Source organism: Rattus rattus, chromosome 10 (assembly GCF_011064425.1).
Source record: "Rattus rattus isolate New Zealand chromosome 10, Rrattus_CSIRO_v1, whole genome shotgun sequence".
NCBI lineage: Eukaryota > Metazoa > Chordata > Mammalia > Rodentia > Muridae > Rattus > Rattus rattus.
Window position 1 is genome coordinate 2,736,697 of NC_046163.1, and position 20,652 is coordinate 2,757,348.

At 50.5% G+C, this 20,652-nt stretch overlaps 1 protein-coding gene across 1 annotated transcript in view; it reads right to left on the bottom strand.

Annotated features, from left to right (window-relative positions):
• Positions 1 to 614: 614 nt before the first annotated feature.
• Pik3c2b (phosphatidylinositol-4-phosphate 3-kinase catalytic subunit type 2 beta) overlaps positions 615 to 20,652 on the bottom strand; it is a 39,621-nt gene continuing 19,583 nt past the window's right edge. The window contains exons 13-31 of the mRNA XM_032914629.1: positions 19,383 to 19,525; positions 18,097 to 18,285; positions 16,639 to 16,732; positions 16,423 to 16,517; positions 15,836 to 16,016; positions 15,013 to 15,120; positions 14,167 to 14,259; positions 13,733 to 13,862; positions 12,692 to 12,828; positions 8,851 to 9,020; positions 8,350 to 8,506; positions 7,912 to 8,021; positions 6,500 to 6,701; positions 5,957 to 6,081; positions 5,046 to 5,163; positions 4,167 to 4,248; positions 3,769 to 3,875; positions 2,578 to 2,706; positions 615 to 1,855 (exon numbers count right to left, since the gene is read on the bottom strand). Of these exons, the coding sequence (XP_032770520.1) occupies positions 1,667 to 1,855; positions 2,578 to 2,706; positions 3,769 to 3,875; positions 4,167 to 4,248; positions 5,046 to 5,163; positions 5,957 to 6,081; positions 6,500 to 6,701; positions 7,912 to 8,021; positions 8,350 to 8,506; positions 8,851 to 9,020; positions 12,692 to 12,828; positions 13,733 to 13,862; positions 14,167 to 14,259; positions 15,013 to 15,120; positions 15,836 to 16,016; positions 16,423 to 16,517; positions 16,639 to 16,732; positions 18,097 to 18,285; positions 19,383 to 19,525 (2,559 nt within the window). The 3' untranslated portion in view covers positions 615 to 1,666. The remainder of the gene's footprint in view (positions 1,856 to 2,577; positions 2,707 to 3,768; positions 3,876 to 4,166; positions 4,249 to 5,045; positions 5,164 to 5,956; positions 6,082 to 6,499; positions 6,702 to 7,911; positions 8,022 to 8,349; positions 8,507 to 8,850; positions 9,021 to 12,691; positions 12,829 to 13,732; positions 13,863 to 14,166; positions 14,260 to 15,012; positions 15,121 to 15,835; positions 16,017 to 16,422; positions 16,518 to 16,638; positions 16,733 to 18,096; positions 18,286 to 19,382; positions 19,526 to 20,652) is intronic.

Consider the following 20,652-nt stretch of genomic DNA (forward strand, 5'->3'; position numbering starts at 1 on the left):
TTCCCGTGCAGAGGCAGAGGCAGACAGATCTCTGTGAGTTCAAGGCCAGCCTATGGTACATAGTGAGACCCTGTCTTAGAAAATACAAAAAGTTAAATTGAGTCCTACCTGTCACCTTGAAAATGAGACAACTCTTTGGAAACTCGAGAGTGGATTTTAAAATTCATCTGGTGAGAAACAAAGACTGCAAGGTGGGCTGGAGACACAGCTTGGTGGTGCAGTACTCAAAGGGCCCTGGGTTTGGCCCTTAGTAGCTCGTAAGAAAGCTGTGTGAGCCAGGAGGTGGTGGCTGCAAACGCCTTTAATCTCAGCACTTGGGAGGCAGAGGCAGTTGGATCTCTGCCTGTTCCAAGGCAGCCAGGGCTCCACAGAAAAACCCTGTCTTGAAAAAAAAAAGGAAAGAAGGAAGGAAGGAAGGAAGGAAGGAAGGAAGGAAGGAAGGGGTTGAAATAATCTTTTGCTTGTTTTCCAAAGAGGATGCTGCTCTAATCCAGCTTCCTTCTGGCCAGGAAACTAACCAGAAGAAATGATTGCATTGACCAATGCTCACTCTTTGCAGCTATGGACTGAGCACCTCTTTGTCTACACCCTCAACAGCTTCATGGCCCTAAAGAATGAAGCTCTTTTTAAAGTGTGACAGAAACAGGGTTTGGAAGAGAAAGTAGTAGACGGTCTCGGGGGACAGTTCCCAGAAACTGCAGCAAATGGCACGGTGCCTCTATAGGCATGGCCCCGAGCTAAGGGTTGGCAGCATTTTGTCCCATCGAACAAGATGGGGCATAGAAGCACCCCAGTGTAGTCACCAGGACTGGGTGACCCACAGAGGGCTGAGAGAACAGAGTGGGGAAGGGGAAAGGAAGGTGCTCGCACAGAGTCCAAGCAGCAGGGGAAGAGAGGAGGAAATCCTTTGCCCTAAAGAGCATGGGTCCCTGAATATAGGTCCTTGGCGGAACCCTACTATGGAAGGCCCTTCCTTACACACGTAGTTATCACGATGCACTCCTTTGGAGGCAAAATCGGATGGCCCAGAGTGAGCGTCAGTCCGGCAGTCGGTTAGTCCTCCCTACTCCTCCCCAGTCTGCCTGAGAGAGGGAGGGCTTCACCGAGGACCCACCAGGGCCCTCCCCAATATTTCCTATAGCTAGAAAAGAAAACCCCCAAAATCCTGGAGAAAAAGTCCAATAAGAACTTTCATCATACAAAAAAAAAAAAAAAATCAGTCTTTCTCTTTTGCCTTCTGAGGCACAGCATGCTCCTCTCACACAAACCTTCCTGTCCCAGTTAGGACAACATTACTATTTCATTTTTTAAAAATAAAAATAAAATATCCACCCACCCTCCCTCTCTAAGTGCTACTTCATATTGCCCGCACTCCACACACCCCAGAGCAGGCATTGCTCCCTTGACACAAGGTAAACATAAAACTCGGCTGCAAGCCCACAGCTTCCAAGGGGCTGTTCGTCACAGCCAACCCCGGTGCCGTCTGCAGGGGGAAGGGGCAGCGGACAGCACTTGACTCTTCCAGCCCCAACACCCAGGTCAGGTCCACTCGGACCGTGGGGAAGGCCACCGAGAGCTCTACCCCGTCCTAGCAAAGGAGTTAGGTGAGGGAGAGGCTTCTCCCCCAGCTCTGGGCAGCAGCCACAGGTCTGGGCCATAAGTGGGTTCATAAGGTTCCATGACCTCGAGATCCCAGTGCAAACCAGCCGGTCTTCTCCTGGGCCAGGTCCAGCTCCCGAAGGCGGATGTGCACCTCCCCGAGAAGCACGTTCTCCCAAAATCCTTGCTCACTTAGCACACTCAACTGGAGCTCCCGCTGTTGTAGGTCTCCCTTGGGAATCCCATCATACACCAACTGCAGACATGGGCAGTGTGAGAAGAGAGGCAGGCAAGCTGTGAGTCTCAGGGAATTCAGAAAGAGATGTTCCAGGCCCTAAGGTAACACGTAGCCCCGGCGGGCCTGGAACTCAGAGCAATCCTGCCTATGCCTCCCAAATGCTGGGATTATATCTATTGGAGCTTCTGATTATCCTCCATATGGGGCAGCAGGCTCCCCCTGTGCATATATTAGGGCCCAAGTTCCAAGAATCGCAACCCTAAGGGTTTAAAAGCTGCCCTCGTAAAGGGAAAAGGGAGCAGGTATAACTACATGGGGGTTGGATAAACAAATAAATGGTTAAGAGGTGCTTGCTGTCTAAAAGCTCAAAACTGCCCGTAAATCCAGGGGAATAGATTCGCTCTTCTGGCAACCACGGGCACATTTATGCACAAATAAAACCAATATGTAAAAACAAAAGAAAAAGTACAGTCCATACCACAGTTCTCAAGGCCGTCCCTGACCAGGAGGCAGCATTCTTATAAAGTTGCTATATAAGAACGGACGGTTGGTTGCCAGGTACCCTGCGGCACACCCCTAGAATCCCAGCACTCAGGAGGCAGGGGCAGGAGGAGCAGGAATTTGAGGCCAGCCTCAGTTACATATGGCGTCTGAGTCTCAGGAACCCAAATAAATAAACCATCAAAGAAGCAATTTGCGGACCCCTTGCCCTACCCCGAGCACCCCCATTTTCCACACACCATCTCATTGTAGGTAGGGTTGCAGGTTTTTCGGGCTACTTTGGTTTTCCTCTTTGTGGTTTTCTGAGGGTCAGGAAGGAGGTAAATCTTTACATAGGGGTCAGGGTCACTGCCATCCTGGAGCGGTTGCTATAACGGAATGCAAACAGAAGTTGAAGGGCCCTGACAGTATCTTCCACTTTCCAGTCCCTGAAGCTACCCTCTGATCTAGATTCTCTTGTTCTCCCTCTGGCGTTTTGTTTTGTTTTGTTTTGTTTTGTTTTGTTTTGTTTTGTTTTTTTGTGGTACGCACCTAATCTTTTTGTCCATTTCCCAGTTCACTGCACACTGATAAAAACACCTACTGTGATTACATTAAATATATAGATTTGCTATTTTTCAGTTTCAAAATTTTCAAGACAGGCTCTCTCCCTACATAGCTCTGGCTGTCCTGAAGCTCACGATATAGACCAGCTCTCGACTCAAAACTCACTGAGAGGCATCCAGCCGCCTCTCCCTCCCGAGTGCTGGGATTAAAGGAACATCTCGATATGCCTGGCTTGTACTACAGTTGTAAACGAGCCATCAGGTCTCTCCAGGCATCTTTTCTCCACGATGAACCTGCCATTGGGTCCCTTTAAGCCCTCGGAGGTAGAGACGTGAGTCAGAGAGCAGAGGCTGCTTGCTCAATGCCCGCTAACTAATGATCCACTCAGACTCTGTTTAGTTTTTGTTTGTTTTCTGAGCCCCGAAGTAAGCCACATAGGATGCTGCACACATTAACTATATATTGCCTTGACTCTGCCTGAAGGAAATCCAAGGGCTTCCCTGTTTACACTCACCTATCAACATGTATTATTACTACAACCTAGGCCTCTCCTTTATAAAACTATAACCACCACCACAACTCAGAAAGGCAAGTGCTTTTCATATATTATCTCCTTTTGTCCCCACAGCAACCCTTGGAGGGGGCACCAATGTCATCTTCGAAAGAGGCTCTCGGTACTCAGGATGCTGCCACAGACCACAGCAAGCAAGCAGCTCTGCCCCGAATTGCCTGGTCAACCGCAGGCCCGGCGTGGGCAGCCTGTGGTGGAGGCTCAATAAACTTCTGTGGTTACTCTCATTATCCAGGGGCGGAGAAGGACTGACTCGTCCAAAATCTACCGACAGAAAGACCAAGGACCGAGTGAGAGTCGTGCCCGCACTTACCAAGCCCCGAATATGCATCACCATGATGAAGAGTTTGTTGTTTTTGTAGGAAATGGACAGCTTCACCTCCCCACCGACCTTCCCAACCGGCCGGGCCCACGTCCCATCTGTAGAAATAAGGGAAACAGAGGTCTATAGGCCAGTAGTGCCCCTGACAGGTGCCGGGCAGACATTTGTACTTCCTCCCTAAAGCCCTGCCCTGTCCTGCGGGTTTGATATCTGAGTGTACCCTCTCTGATGGGTAATCACTACCTCAGTAGCCATTCCCTAGGGCTATGGTCACCACAGCCTGAAAGGAAAACCTGAATCCTCAGCCAGTAAACAACTGAACAGGAAAGAAAGTCGACAAAGAGGTAGGGTTGAGGTTTGGCAGGACGGCCACCAGGAAGGTAATGTACCTGATGACTTCGGGGCTGGGCTAGGGCCTGAAGCCTTCTCATCGCGGGGCAGAGGATGGAAGAAAGTATATACCAGGTCACACTGGAACAGACAAGAAAACAGGGCCACTCTTCAGTAAGACATGACCCAGGAAGGGTTAATTTTATTTACCACAGACAGACAGACAGATACCCACCTACATTTTTTAAAGGAAAAATATAGCCAATTGTTGGAAGGGTAGGGGAACCAATTCCTATACACTCAGCACTCAAAAAGCAAAGGGTAGACTGTTATAAGTTCAAGGTTAGCCTAGTCTGCAAAGTGAGTTCTAAGCTAACCTGAGCTATAGGGCAGGTCTGTGGTAGAACACGCCTGTAATCCCAGCACCCAGGAAGCAGAGGCAGGTAGATGGAGGCCAGGCTGGTCTACAGAGTGAGTTCCAGGACAGCCAGGGCTACCCAGAGAAACCCTGTCTCCAAAAACCAAAACTATGAGACCCCATCTCAAAAGACAAAACAGACAAAGATAAGTAAATAAAAACACCCAGGCCGATTCTGGCCAAAAGCAGCCTCCAGTACTGTACTCCTCTCTTCTCTACGTCCCAGTCGACACACACAGCTGGAGCGGGACGTATCCCTGAGTTAGTCTGGGACTGAAACACAAGTCTTTCTCTGGAGAATGTTTTTAACTAAGCATGGAAAATGAAAGCAAAACCAAACCAAACCTAGGTCTGAGGCTAGACCCACCACAACCCAAAACTAGATCTGAGGCTAGATCCACCATACACCTGTGCTCTCATCTGAGGTAGAGCCAGGCACTGGTCGTTCCCCAGCTCACAGACCCCTCGTGACTTCCCCAGGACTAAGACCACTCCTCACACCCCACCACCCCCCACTCACCTCAGCCACTTCAGGGGCTGCATGAATCAAGTGCCAGATGTAGCCATTTAGCTCCTCCTTCCGCCTCTCAGCCACTGCCTCTCCCCGGGAGCGGCCAATCACAAACCGACTAGGGAAGCTAGAGTGAAAGGCAGAGAAAGGGCCCAGGGACAGGAAGTAAATATGAAGGTTCAGACATTTCACTCCCACTTCTAGTTACCTGATCCAGCAGCTTCTCTTCTGGGGGACCCGTGCCTCCCTGACTCCTACTCTATCTCTTTCTCTGTATGCACACACACACACACACACACACACACACACACACACACACACACACACACACACACACTTCCTAGGACCTCAGAGAATTCTAGTATTTTTACCATCCGGCATTTTAAGACTTCTGTGTATGGTTCGATGACACTGAATACATTCACCCTGTAGCATAAACACCTCTGAAAGCCAGGTCCAGAACTCTTTCCAACTGGCAAAATGGAAGCAACCTACTTGCTATACACCTCACCACCAATTCTGCATTCTGTCTACATGACTCTGATTACTCTAGGGGACTCCAATGAATAGAATCATCTCGTGCTTGGCATATTTCATTTAGGCTCATTCATGATACAGCTATCAAAGGTCCTTCTTTGAGTCATATGTCAGATTCACCCAGTGCCCTGCTTTCAGCTCAGCTGGCTTGCTTTCTGGCTGGTGCCCCCATGTTTTGCTTTCCAAGGCTCTAGATAGAGCAAGGTGGTTTGGACGTCTGGTGATACCAGCCAGCAGGGGGCGCACCTGTCACTAAGCCCAACACCAGGCAGACAGCTCCTCAGTTTGAAATGGTTCTTTCTGAAACAGGAGTCCTGCTAGCTCCCTCCCTCCTCCTTCCCCTGTATCTTTCAGCTCTGGTAGGACTGGGGGAGAGGGGCTACCTGGGCAGGAAGGAGGAAGGGAAGAGCAGGCGCAGCTTATTGTGCAGTTCCTGGAACTCCTCGAACGTCCTCTGGATGTAGGTTGCCTCGTGAGCATTCTCTCGCATCACCTTCACCACATAGATCTGCAAAGGCCAAACTCAGAGTACACCTGCCTGACCGGCTGCCCACTAGAGGGGAGAAGGAGTGCCTGTGTCTGTGCATGTGTGCGTACGTGCGTGTGTGTGTGCGTGCGTGCGTGCCTGCCTGCTACATTCCCGAAGGAAAGTCTTGTGAAGATAAGAGGGTAGGAAGCACACTGGCAGGAACCTAAAAGCAGAGACTTCCTGTCTGTGTCTCACAGGACACATGACTCACAGAACTACCAACCAGTTCAGCACCCTGAGCCTTCTATGCAGGTCATGTGCAAGGGAACTGGTCTGTCTGGGTTTACTCAGAGTACAGTAAACTCCGGGGCCCACTGTGTGGGGGTGGAGAAAGAGTTAACCCTAAGAACGTCGGTGGACAGGGAGCTACAGAGGGTCAGAGAGGAGGGATACTTACATAGCCCTTGCTGGGGTGGAAGACCTTCTCGTGTCGGCAGAGAAAGACATCGCGGATGCGGCCAGAGCTCTTGAGAGTATGTGTTCGGGGGGCAAAGGAGAGGGTGAGCCGGTCGTCTGAGCCTGTGAACTTCATCTGAGCCAGGTTGTGGATGAAAAAGTTGAGTTTCGTAGCTACGCTGCCCAAGCTGGACTCAATCAACCTGAGCGTGGGAAAACAAGGGATGTAGTCAAGGACCCAACCTCCCTTTGCCTTGAGAGTTACCCAAGCAGATCTTCCAAGTCCTGAGATTTTTTTTTTCCTTTGCGGGAGGGGACCAGGGTCTCACTGTGTAGCCCAGCCTCAAATTCATGGTGATCTTCTCGCCTCAGTTTCCTAAGTACCAGGGTTACAGATGTGTGCTACCATGCCCTGCCCTGAGTCTTGAAAATAACCACCAGATCAAATTACATTCCATTGTAATAGTCTCACAGAGCACCATTGGTGAAATCACCTCATGCAGTTTTTATGTCTGTGAATCCTGAGGTCCTATTCCTCCTGCTGAGGGAGGAGGGAACTTGGGGCAGCAAATATCCACATAGTATTATCAAATGGAATTCAATAGGAGCATAGCCTATCTGACCCCCATACTAACTCTGCTCAAAAAACACTAAATTCTAAGTGAGATCTGGTGAAAGGGCAAGGGTCTGACCAAAAGAACGATTATAAACCGGAGAGATGGCTCAGTGGTTAAGAGCACTGAATGCTCTTCCAGAGGTCCTGAATTCAATTCCCAGCAACTACATAGTGGCTCACAACCATCTGTTATGGGATCCGATGCTCTCTTCTAGTGTGTCTGAAGACAGCTACAGTGTAGTCATATAAATAAAAACAAATAAATCTTTAAAAAAAAAACAAAACAAAACAGGGTGTGATGACACACACTTTTAACCCCAGCAGAGGCAGGTGTATTTCTGAGTTCCTTCAAGGCCAGCCTGGTTTATAGAGCAGGTTCCAGGACAGCCAGGGCTACACAGAAAGACCCTGTCTTGAAAAACTAAAACTGAAACCTTTTAATAAAATTCAGCTTCCACTTTGACTCCTAGACAAAGTCTGTTTGGGACCTGGTAAAAACATGAATAAGAGACAGGCAGTGGTGGTGCATGCCTTCGATCCCAGCATTTGGGAGGCAGAGGCAGACGGATCTCTGAGTCCAAGGCCAGCCTGGTCTGCAGAGAGAGTTCCAGGACAGCCAGGACTGCTTATGCATTAGCCTCAGACTGCGGATAGGAACAAAGTGGTTACTCGAAGGTAAAACAGGGATAGCAGATCAAAGCCGTAGCCCTAACATTTGGGCTAAGCCTTTCCCACTGCTCGGCCTGCTGCTGCCAACTTGGCAGCCTATGGGCTACTTGGTTTGTGCTGCATGTTACCTTGTGAAGTAGGTAGTGGCATTGGCCTCCGTGTCCTGAGGTCTCAGGGCATCATACACATACTTGAGGTCCTCCAGGTCCGAGAGCTCGGGGATTCCACAGGACAACATCTGGAAGAAGAAAAGAGAGCTGCCTGCGACAGTGGCCTAGCACTGTTTCCTCTTTGCCATAAGGCAAGGTCTTCTATTCTAGGCTGCCTGATCCTCTTGGGTTATAGACAGATGCTGTGGGCAGAGGTTAGAGGGCCACAGGAACTGAGGGGCTAGAGTAAATGGCCAGGGCCCCCTGTCCCTGGGTAGTTTGGATGCCCTTAGGGAAGACAGTTAACGCAGTTGGGAGAAGGGGAGCTCCAGGAATCCTCTGGAACAATCCAGGGCAACCTTGAAGATGGAGTCAGGGAACAAGGAGGAGGGCTCACAGAGAGGTGGAGCTTCTCACCAGGCCCAGGAGGTTGAGGAAGAGATGGGTGTGCTTGCGAATGAGGTTGTAGGCTTGGCAGCAAAGGTCAACAAAATCATGGAAGCGGCTGGAAGGCTTGTCACCCCCGTTGATGACATACGCCATGTCTGAGGTGAAGACAAACGGGGCGCGGTCCCTGGGCCGAGGGAACATACACGTGTGAGGTCAACAGGGAGAAGGGAGGTCACCTTGTAAGCTCCATCGAGGTCTGCTTTCCTTTGCCCCTCACCATGTGTTCCGACCCAGGGTCTAGTAATTCTTGCTCCCAGCTCCCCACTGGTTCTCGGCTTCCTACGGCTTTGCTTGGTCCTCCGTGAGAAAGAACAGCTAATCTTTGCACAAGGCTCTGCACAAACTTGAGCTCCTTATCAGTCTTCTGGCCTCCAGAGCTGCTCAGTGCCCTAAGGCCCAGCTGCTCCAGTCACTGTCTCGTGCCCCATCTCTGAACTACGCCGGCCTTCCACACAGGAAGCCACTTACCTCTTGATATTACCGAACATCTGCGCGTGGCCCAGGAAGCGGCCGAAGTCTATATGGAACATGTGGCCCGTGGTCTTCAGCATGATGTTGTCATTGTGTCTGTCACAGATGCCCAAGATGTATGTAGCCACACAGCAGCCGGCACAAGAATAGATGAAGTTCTCCACAGCCTGTGAGAGTGGAGGCAGGTGGTGGAGCCGCAGCCAGCCCTGACCCTCTTCTCTCAGGTGAACTCCAGCAGCGCCAGCACCTGCCTGCTTTCCTCCGTCATATACCAAAGCACACACATCCACAGAACTGTCCTCTGTGCTTTCTGAGGTAGGAGATGGACGGTTTATAAGTCTACATATACCCTCAGCTGAATTCGGTTTTTTGGCTGGAGAGACAGTAGACAGGAGCAAGTCCAGACAGGACGGAAAGGCTGATGCTTAAAACCTTTCCCACGGGTCATGGGTCATGATAACCCTGACTTGAGCCTGGCTACCGAGTGGAGGAACTAAAAGCGCCTGACCCTTCTTCATCCTCCCGTCTTCCTGCCCTCAATAACACTCCACTGCCAGAGTACTTGACGCCAGCTAAATGCTTATCTAATTAAAATCACCGCGCTCCAGAGAAGAGCTGAGGCAGCTTCACACTTCCTGTAGTGTTTTGCACTTGAAAATCAGATCTCTCTACTTGGTAAAATGTGTCAGGGATATTTTTGGGGCTCAAGGGGTGGGAGGGGCTGGGGTAGGAGCATTTGCGTCATAAGCACGAGGATCTGAGTTTGAATCCACAGTAAGTAACAATGTTAAAAAAAAAAAAAGCCGGGTATGGCCATGCATGCCTGTAACTCCCAAGCTGGTGGGACAGAGACAGACAGCGTCTGGGAGCTCACTGGCCTGCCAGCCTCGCCCAAACAGCAAGCTTCCAGCTCCTCAACAGACCCTATCCAAAGACAGTAGAGGAAGGCAGTAGAGGAGGAGGAAGACACTTGATCTGCTTTGGCCTGCACACCCATGGGTGTGTGCACTACCCCTACTCATGTACATAGAAAAAGGAGGAGGGGGGTTGGGGATTTAGTCCAGTGGTAGAGCACTTGCCTAGCAATCGCAAGGCCCTGGGTTCGGTCCCCAGCTCCAAAAAAAAAAAGAAGAAGAAAAAGGAGGAGGGAGCCAGGTCTGGTGCCACTTGGGAGGCCGAGGCAGGCTTCTTGGAGTTTGAGGCCAGCTTGGTCTACATAGTGAGTTCCAGGCCAGCCAGAGCTACATAATGAGACTCTGTCTCAAAAAACCAGACATCATAGAGTTCAGCTTCTGTAAGGGAAAAACCATTTCTTTCTTTTTTTTTTTTTTTTTTTCTTTTTGCGGAAAAACCATTTCTTAGAAAGCAAAAGAAAAGGAAAAATTTTTGAATGAAACCATTTCCATTTGAGTAAGAGCATAGCCTATCTGACCCCAGCTCTAACTTAACATCTCTATTAACCTGCCTGGCATGGACATTCTTCATAGATAAGGCCCCTGGAAGATCACAGAGTGTTGTACTAATGCCCATCGGTAATGACTATACCCCTCTTCCCTCCTGAGCAGGGCAGGTGTGACCCTCAATTTATATATGGTCCTCCTCTTTACCTGAGGGTCTGTCTCAATGAAATGTGGGTGTTGTTTAGTGGGTGTATAGTCACGTTCTTTTCTTCTGGGCATTACCATAAGAAACTACTAATGCCAGGTCTCACTCCTGTAACCCCAGCATTCAGGAAGCTGAGGCAGGGGAAGCATGAATTCTGGACTGCTGGAGCTACGCTACAGAGCGAGGTCCTGTCTCAAAAAGATGGAAAGGGGGGAGGGGAGACTAACAAAGTTAGCTTCCAGGTATGTGTCTGCTTGCTGGAGACACGTCCACGTTTATTATGACTTGCTAGTACACTGGCATGGAGTAATTACAATTCTGACACCTAGCATGGCACTCAATCTGGGAGGCGTTCGGCACCTGGAAAACACGTTAGCATAAATAGCATATGGGTCTGAAGGAGGGAGAGAAGACTCAACAGTAGTCCTCTCCAAAGGCACTACGCTGAGTTGTACAATACAGAAGGAGCAGTTTTTAAGGCTGAGAGAAAGGAAATGGCTTTCTAGGCAAAGGGTATGATCATCTAAACACATGCCCGTATCCTCTACCCTTGATCCTGGCTGAGCAGGGCATGAGACTGGGGCGGGCCAGGCTGGGTGACCAAGGCAGTGGTGCAGATGTTGGACTTATCTGGCGGGAGCCTCTGAAGAAGCTAGAGCAAATGTGACATGAATGGCCCTGGACTTGAAAAGTCCTGCATTTACTGTTGGGAAACACAGAGAGCAGGCCGGGGAGGTGAGGAAAGACCGGAACTCAGCCTTGCCTCCGCTGAGGCTGAGTTTGCTTACAGCAGGGATGCAGCAGAGGAACCCAGCAAGCCAGGGCCACAGAGGCTTAAGCTTTGTGGGGAAAGGGGTTACAAGAAGGGCTTTGGGGTCATCAGCGCATGAACAGGGACAGAAGTCACAAAAGAGGGCGTGTCAGTCAGGAGTGTGTTAGTCAGAGAGCACACTCCAGCTAGGGATTAAAACTTCTTTTTTAACTGACAAGTTAAAAAAAAAAATCTGGGCTGGAGAGATGGCTCAGTGGTTAAGAGCATCGACTGTTCTTCCAGAGGTCCTGAGTTCAATTCCCAGCAACCACATGGTGGCTCCCAACCATCTGTAACGATGCCCTCTTCTGGTGTGTCTGAAGAAAGCGACAGTGTACTCATACACATAAATAAATCTTTAAAAAAAAAAACCTTTCCTATGCAATGATGTTTTGCCTGAACACCTATCTATCTGTCTGTGTGAGGGTAACAGATCCCCTGGAGGTAGTCTCAGAAAGTTGTATGCTGACATGTGGGTGCTGGGAATTGAACTCAGGTCCTCTGCAAGAGCAGCCAATGCTCTTAACCAGGGAGCCATCTCTCCAGGGATTAAAATGTATTAGGACCATTTAAGACCATCTGATTACACACTCATCAGTTGTATTCTGTTTATAATTTGGCTACCTGCACGTCTTCCTTCCATCAGGAATAAAACGCATCAGTCAACATAAATTAGCACTTGTACTCCCTTGAAGTGATCCTTTTAGAAATTAACCTGGTGACCCGCAGTCATTTGTTTTTGAGACAGAGTCTGTCTGTGTAGCCCAGGCTGGCCTGAAACTCACAGAGCTCCACATGTCTCTCTACCTGCCGAGCACTGGGATTAAAAGTGTGCCACATTCCGATATTTTTATTATGACCTGTCCCTTTCCACTCTCACCCCAAACTTCACTGACCCGTGACATAGTCACGAAGCTGTGGACTGACCATGGATCACAGCAGGTCACCAAGACCCTATCATCCCTGGAGGCTCACTTTCTTCCTATAGCCAGGGGCTAGCCAGGCCTCTTTGCTCTCAGGTTAGTCTCACCAATACCCTCCATCTTGGCTTCTAGGCACAGCCTTGCACAGCAGCTCCACCAGCAAGGGGCCGGATTAAAATGACAGCCAAGGCCTCTTGCTGCCATCCTGAATTCTCCACAGCACTACTAAAGTCCCCCGAGAGTTCGAGGACAACTGGCCTGGATCCATAGTTAAACCGGATAGAGTCAAGCTCTCAAAAGCTACCAAAGAATAGTGTTAATTTACAAAAGTCATCCGACCCATCTACACACAAGCACAGTTCTCAAGCGCGCCCTTTCCCCAGCAAAGCTGAGCTGGCTCATCTGTGTACACCAGGGTCCGGCGGGAGCAGAGCCATACTACGCCACAGTCAGGCGCACGCACAGCCTCAGCTCCCGGGCTTCTTAGTCTCAGTCCTACCTTTTCATATTCATCCTCCCCAGGGTTGTGCTTCTGAAGCCAGTCAGCCAGGGGGCGGTCCTTGAAGGAACCGGTCACCCCATGCTCCACCTGGATCTTACGCAGTGTCTCGGCATTGGGTATCATCTCCACCATCCCTGAGAGAGAGAGGGGTCGGGCTTATGCTCCAGAGCAGAGGGAAGAAGTCTACCACAGCTGGACTAGATGCTTCCCAAGTTCTAGGGCTCTCGGGCAAAGCCTGCTACTAGGAAGGATACACACAAGATGGGTGATGGGCAGACGACCACACCTACACCACCCAGTCTAGACTGGCTCCATGCTTCCGCAGTTCCTAATTTTCTTTATTTTTATTTCCTCTTTTCAAATTTTACTATGGAACTCTTAAATATGTACAGGACCAAAGCGAAGGTGGTTTTGGTTTTGATCAATGCTCATGTAACCACTACCCAGCTTCAATGCCCGCCAACACTTAGCTAATCTCATTATCACCTCCATTACCTCGCTAGAGCTTCCTATTTCTTGCCACTCTAGCTGGAGTACCACAGAGCAAGGTAGGGTCTCTCCCTCTGTGGCCCAGGTTGGTCTTGAACTTCTGATCCTGCACCTCAGCTGAGAGCTGGGATCACAGGCTTATTGTCACCACCCTCGGCTTTAGACGTGCCAACTCGTGCATAGATACTTTAAGTGTAATCAACAAGAACACAATAATGATGTGTGTCATATCCAAAAAAAAAAAAAAAAAAAAAAACCCAAAAAAAAAAACAAAACCAAAACCAGCAGCCCTTGAAGCCAGCCGATTTTCAAATTTCTCACAGCCATCCCAAAACTACAATTGGTTTGCTTGATCAAGATCCAAAGTCCACAGAGGTTGCTATGCCTCCGACTCTTGTTTTGTTTCGCAACGGTCTCTCCCTTTCTTTCTTCAAGCCACCCCACATCTTCTCATGAAATAACCCTGCCCTTCTATTCTCCATTGTTCCTGTTGGGAAACGGGCAGAAGGCAGCAAGGGAAGGGATGCCCTGCCCCGACTCCCCGCTGACCTTTTCCTCGGCCAGTGGAGAAGCAGCGGAAAATGACCATGCGCATATCCAGCCCCTCCTGCACCCAGATCTTGCTCATGATGCGAATCATCTGCAGGGTGAGCATGTCCTGGCGAAGGTCATCTCCACACTGGATGAGGAAGGGGAGCCATTAAAATCCACTTCCCCTCCCCTCCCCCACCCACCCTGTGCTGCCTGCCCTCCTGTAGTGTACACTCTGTGCTGTCTTGAGCATTCTCTTCTCTCACTGTTTTCATTCCCACCAGGCCATGAGTAAAGCATTGGTTTTGCTTCATTTTGTTTTATAAAACGGTGTCTCATTATCTAGCCCAGCTTGGCTTGGAAGTCACTGTATAACCTAGGCTTGCCTCACGGCAATCCCTCTGCCTCAGCCTCTTGAGTGCCGCCAAACCTGCGGAGTAAAGTATTCTCACCTTGAAGATGACTCTGATATTCTCTCCCAGTGGATCCACATTTTGGAAGGCAAGCTTGAGGGGGACAGCATTGGAGTTGAAGTAGGAACAGTCCTGTACATAGAGTGGGCAAGCGACTAATGTCAGTGTGGTCCACAGCCGGGAAGGGAAATTACCCTCCTCACATTGAAGCAAGATGCTGTCTATCTTCCTGCTGCTGGTCCACCTAGGCCATGTTCACTGTGTCTCCCAGATTTCCCAGGAACTCAAAGTGCCTTTCCTCCATGCTCTCATCCTGGCTTAGGTTGTTAGAACTGGTGGCTCTACCATCTAATTACCCATCCCTCCTCATCACCCCGAATGCAACTTACTAGTTTGTGACTTCTCATAAATCTCATGTCCTACCCGTACCTAATACTACCAACTCCCTCAGAGTTGTGAGAAGGGAATGTAAAAGCTGACAAAAAGATCTGTGCTGGGGGTCGAGGATTTAGCTCAGTGGTAGAGCGCTTGCCTAGCAAGCACAAGGCCCTGTCTGGTCCCCAGCTCTGAAAAAAAAAAAGAAAAAGAAAAAAAAAAAAAAAAAAAAGATCCGTGCTGGACAGAGTCGAGGCATATGGTCAAAAGCTGCCACCCTTGCCACCTTCCCCAGCTTCATCCTGGGCACCACCAGGGAGACCCAGCCTCTGACCCAATTCCTCTGCCCTGCACACAGTTACAGTTGTCAACCCACGTTCACACATAGTCAAGCTGGGAAGAGGTCAGCTGTTTGCCCTCCTCCCTCCTCTCCTAAGACAGGGTAAGGTGGCCCTCATCTCCCCCAAGTGTGCCCCAGTCTTTGAAGTTCCACATCTAGCAGTGACTCACCCTGGGCACGATGCCCTTCACCAGCAGACTGGGGCTAAGCGGAAGACGGCACGAACCATTGAGGGCAAAGAACTGCCTCACCTCCTCCAAGCCCGCACGAAGGATGCCCTTCAGAGGGAGTGGGGAAGAGCAGGGATGAGGTGAGAGGCCAAGAAGCTCCACTCAGAGCCAGGTGTCTCCCAGAGCCTAGTCCTGTGTCTGAATAACGGGGACGACTTCTGAGAAACTCTTGGGAAGAACGACCACCCACTTGGGTCCCAGACTTTGCTCAGTGCACAAGAAGCTCACCTCAGTTTCTAGAGAGGCAATACACCCAGGAGAACATGGGAAGGCATAGAACGGAGGCAGGAACATCTCAAGTGGTAAAATCCTACTTTGCTTAGAAAAGCTGACAGACTTATATATAGAAATCTCTCAAGCTTTCAATGTGGGAAGCACTGCTGGTGTGGCACAGTGTCCCTTTCTGTCGCCTGTCTCAGTCCTGAGCCACGGTTCCCTACAGAGAAGAGACTGAATCCTAGCCCTCACCTGCTGAATGTGCCCATGCAATGGACAGCACGCACACGTACGCCCAACCTTTAAGGCAAACAGCTAAGTCAAAACTCTAATAGTTTACAAGCCAGACAAAACACATCCATGGACTACGGCCAGCTTGGGGACTGTCTGCTTGGGCCTGCGGGTTACAGCCACCTCTTTCTAGTTTTTAAATGGGAGGCAGTCATTTTCTGTCCTGCTGCTCAGGATGCCCTGGAGACATCAACCCCTGGTTACACAAGCTTCAAGTCAGACACAGGGACCGGGAGAACCAGCCTTGCCCATTCACCTGGCGTGCAGACGGGGTGGCCTCTCGGACCTGCTGGGCCAGTTTGGCCAGGGTATTGACAAGCCAGCACTGGCGGTTAAACTCCTCCCTCAGTCCCTTGCCACAGCAGCAAAGCAGGGCTGCTAGCAGGTATTGGTAACGGATGCTGAACTGGGAGTCCTTGAGGCTGTCCTTCAGTAACCTGCAAGGCAGGGCAAGCGGGTCATCAGACTACTCACTAGCCATGGCATCAAGCTAGGGAACAAAGGGCTGTCTCCTACCTCTATTCAGAAAGTCCTCTCCCCCATGCTTCAGGGGAAAACATAGTTTGAATATCTACCCTGTCTTTGAGCGGAAGCCCCTCTACAGCTCACCTTACCTTTATATTTCCACCATGGGTGGGTAGGGAAGGGGGATATAGGTGATACTCCCAGAGTTATATGGGGGTGAGCTGAGACCTGCCCTGAGGAAAGATACCAGACCAAGGCCACAGGGTAGATCAGCAGCATATTGGAGCCTGTTCTCTTATCTCCTCGCTCTGGCCTGCTCTAGGGAAGACAGTCTTGGCCTAAGGACCCTGCCTACCACCTTTCTTGCCGTGAATTTACCAGAAGAAGTAGTGGGTCACTCGCAGGTCAGAGATGGCTCGCTTCAGGAGAAAGCGCACCAAGGGGCTATCCAGGTAGCACTCGTACTTCAGGGCCTGTCCAGAAGAAAGCAAACACGAGGTTTTATTAACCACCCACGTCCACGCTGACCAGTGTCCCGGGGATGTCGGCTACCTCTGAGGTCAGATGTAGCACAGGAACCGTAAGGCCTCACACCTGTACTAGCTGGGGCAGGTAGTCCAACAGCTCAGCATCCGAGAGGGAACCGATCCACTGCACGGCCATGCGCCGCACCTCCTGGTCCGGGAAGCTGCAAAAGAGTTCGGACAGAGCTTTGACAACCCTCACTGTGGGCAGTGACTCAGATGAGAGCCATGAAAGCGTGTGCCTGGGTGTCAGAGGCACAGAGAAATGTCATTTGCCCCAAGATGTGCACCTCTTCTGGAAGGCCGTTCTTAGGGACGAGCCTTCCTCATGGACAGTTTCCCTTAGGCCGGGAGGAACAGGATAATGACCTTTCTCGTTCCTTGAACACTTTAACGAAAATAAAACAAAGTGCTCCACTCCACCGCCAAAGCTCGTCCTTAACTCGCTGCGCTGTGTTAGAAATTCAAGGAGCCCTTGAATGGGCGAAGCGTGTTCTCTGGGTAACAACCTATATCACAAAGCCTGTCAGGCAAGCCATTGAGAACTGTGAGGTTTTATATAAGCCAATAGACAGCCTGGGAAATGACTGTTTCAGGGATTAGCAAAGATGTAGCCTCAAAGCGTCTCATCGGCAGGTACAATTTAATTACCGAGATGGCAAGAAATAGACTAGGAAGCCTGGGTGCGATCTAGAAAAGACAGCTGAGGAGTCTCAGATCTGAGTGGGAGCCCTGTGACCCTAAGAACTCTTCAGAAGAAAGAAGGAAGAGTGATAATGGTCTGAGAGAGAGAGCATGTGTTAAAATGTTAGATGAATGTGGGTATTTTCTTATGCATAAATTTTGCCTCAAAAAACAAACAAACAAACAAACAAAAAGGAACCCTGAGCTCTATTTGTAGTGTGTGCATGCTACTGGAGCATGGTGCTGTACGTCTTTAATCCCAGCACTCAGGAGGCAGAGTCAGGCAGATCTCTGTGAGCGCCAACCTGATCTGTAAGTCGAGTTCCAGGCCAGGTAGGGCTACATATGCATATTCGGTCTCAAAACCAAAAACGTCTGGGCTTTTTTGTTTTTTCTTTTGTTTTTGTTTTATTTCAAGACAGGGCTTCTCTGTGTAGCCCTGATTGTCTTGAAACTCCCTCTGTAGACCAGGTTGGCCTTGAACTCACAGAGATCCACCTGCCTCTATTTCCTAAGCGCTGGGATTAAAGGCCCGATCCATCACCACCGAGTCAAAATTGTTTGACAAAAAGCTTTGACGGAAGTATTTACAACAGCTGAACGCTGTACGGTGGGTGGATAGGAGAGCACTTGTGCACACCTCATGACGTGTGCAGATGAAATGCTGGTGGTATGCTCTAGGCGACTTGAACATGGGATACTCACAGGACGGTTTTACGAGATTAGGGGGAAAAAGAGAGAAGAAAGGAAGAGTAGAAAGCCCTAAGTGCTCGCGTCTGTGACACCGCTTCCCGGAGCTGGCCTGTCAGTGCTGAAGCCGGGACAAGTAGGAGTTACAACTCACGTGGCATGCAGGAGTCCCAGGGCATCCTGGTGGTTCATGTGAGTCCACTGTTGCAGGAGAGCATAGATGTCCGGCAGGCAAGCCCACTCCCAGCTGGGTGCACTGGCGAGCACCAAGGGGAGCGAGCTCACCTCAGTGTGGCAGTAATAGCGCTTCTCCCACAGTTGCTTCTTGTCGGCATCAGAGAGCCTAGGGAGAGAGTGGCAGAGTGAGCTGGAGGGCACAGAACTCCCACTTCAGGGGAACTGCCGCACATCACGCACTACCATTCAATGGCTTCTCGACCATTATTCCCGAAGGGGCTTGGCAACTTCTGGTCACACACCAATGCCGGTTGAGTCAGAATGTCCACAGAAATGATCATTTTTAAATGATCACGGGTTGATTGCACGTTTGGAGAACAGGGTCCAAATCTCGCCTTTGACCCAATCTCAGGGACCTGTCTCTCGGACTGAGGATGAAATCACAGGCCAATCCTACCAGACCCTCAGATGCCCTGAGGGTGCTACTTCCTGGGAGAGCCACTAGAGGGCAGTGGGCAACACCTGTCAGGGTTTGGTCAGCTGTGAGGCCTCTTGGGATTTCTCTTCCCTTTCTTTATTGGTCTGGAGCTAATTGGGACTCGCCTGAGATCAGGTGTTTAATGGAGGGTTGGAGCTGAGGGCTAATGAAATGAGGGGTGAGGAGTGGGCTGGGGGCAGGGAGGTCTGCCTCTCTTGTTCCCCCACCCAGCATATGCACAGGGCTATGCAGGGTTTAGAGAGGTGGCTAGGATGATGGAGAGCAGGACCCTCCTCACTCACCCCTCCCTCTCCGGTCCTGGTGGACACAGCAGCTCCAAGGATGGGATCAGCCTGGACTCCTTCACTCCTGGGAGCTGCCGGCTTACCAAGACACCTGATCCTTTTTGGAAAGTGACAAGGCCAGAAAAATGCAAAGGCCTTTGGTGTGAAAGAGGTGGGGGCAGGGAGGTGAGGACAGCAGCCAGCTGCCCTACCAGAACCAGGCAGTGTATCTGGGGTAGTGGCAGGTCACTCACTAGTGTGGCGCTGGACATTCTCGGATCCTATTTCCTGACCTGCCCTATCCACTTCCCCTAGTGTCAACTAGAGAAAGGTCTGGGGGCCTTGCCACCATTGCCAAGTGGTAGCAATGACTATTTCAATGACTACTTCCAGTCCTCAAGCACAATGGCACGGCCTAGACGAGGGGAGGTAAGAGGTCAGGCAGACACGGACAGACAGTGGGGAAACCTGCGCTACATATGGAGGTGTCCTGGGCCTCACCAGTAAAGGGACTCCTTCTGCGTAATGTCTTTAAGTTTGCGCTGGTCCTCCTCCCGGAGACTGCCAAACTCATAGCGGGGGCTGAACTTGTCTCCAGGGGGGCTGGTGAACTTGATGTCAAAGGCCGAGGTGGGGAAGTCAATCTTGGGATAGGATCAGAAAAGCAGAAGCAGCAAGGAGAGGAAGGAGGCAGTGTCAGTGGTGGCAGCCACTTCCTGGGTCCCCGGCAGTTCTCTCACAGGCTGCTACTCCTGCCTCCATCCTCCCCTTCCCTGGGGCTCCTGGTAAGATAACCCCCGATGTCTGTGGTGATCCACAGCTGTAACCTTCAGCAAAAATTGAAAGGAAACCATGAGGAGCCTACTGTGGGGGTCACTCCAGTAATCCCAGCACTCAGAAAGGCTGAGGCAGGAGCATCGCTGCAAGTTTGAGGTCAGCCCAATCTACACAGTAAGTTCCAGGCCAATTAGCAATCGTAGAGAGGCCCTGTTTCATCCAAATCTTCCCCTCAAAAAAAAAAGGAAACATGGGCTGGGAGGTGGGTGGGGGGGGGTGGGGGGGGTGGGTTAAAGCCTTTAATCCTAGCACTTGGGAGGCAGAGGCAGGTGGATCTCAGAGAGTTTGAAGGCTAGGCTGGTGTACAAAGAAAGTTCCAAGACAGCCAGGGCTGTTACACAGAGAAACCCTATCTCAAAAACAACATAATGGATAGATGGGGAAAATGGGGAAGGGAGGGAAAGGTTGAGTTGAGATGCTTAAGGAAGACAGGATAAGCCCCATTTCAAAACTCCGAACAGCTGTTGATAGGGCAAGCCACTGAGAGTACCCAGGCGAAGCTGGGGACCTCCTAGTGTGGACCCGGAGGCATCCCAGGTCTGTTGGGTTCTGGGAGCACACCTTGAGTGAAGGCTCTATGAACTCTAGGGCCTGCTCTGTGCGACCAACATATAGGTCCCCCTAAAACGGGCATCAGCGCTGAAAGATACCGCTCTCCAAGTGGTTCTGTTCACTCACTCAGCAAGTGCAAAGCGCACTGCCACGCACTGGGCAGAGTCGAAGGCAAAACCGCCTGCTAATGGAGTTGCATTCTGGATCTTCCCTCTTCATTGCCTGTTGGTTTTGCCACCCCCTGCTCCATACCACAGCATCTCATGGGCTTGAGAAATGGGAATCAGAACCAGGACTGAGCCAGCTTCTCTCCCGCCCTCCCTCCACGGAGGACAGGTCCCTTGAGTGACTAGTGGAGATGCTCTCCCTTGGGCCCTGGCCT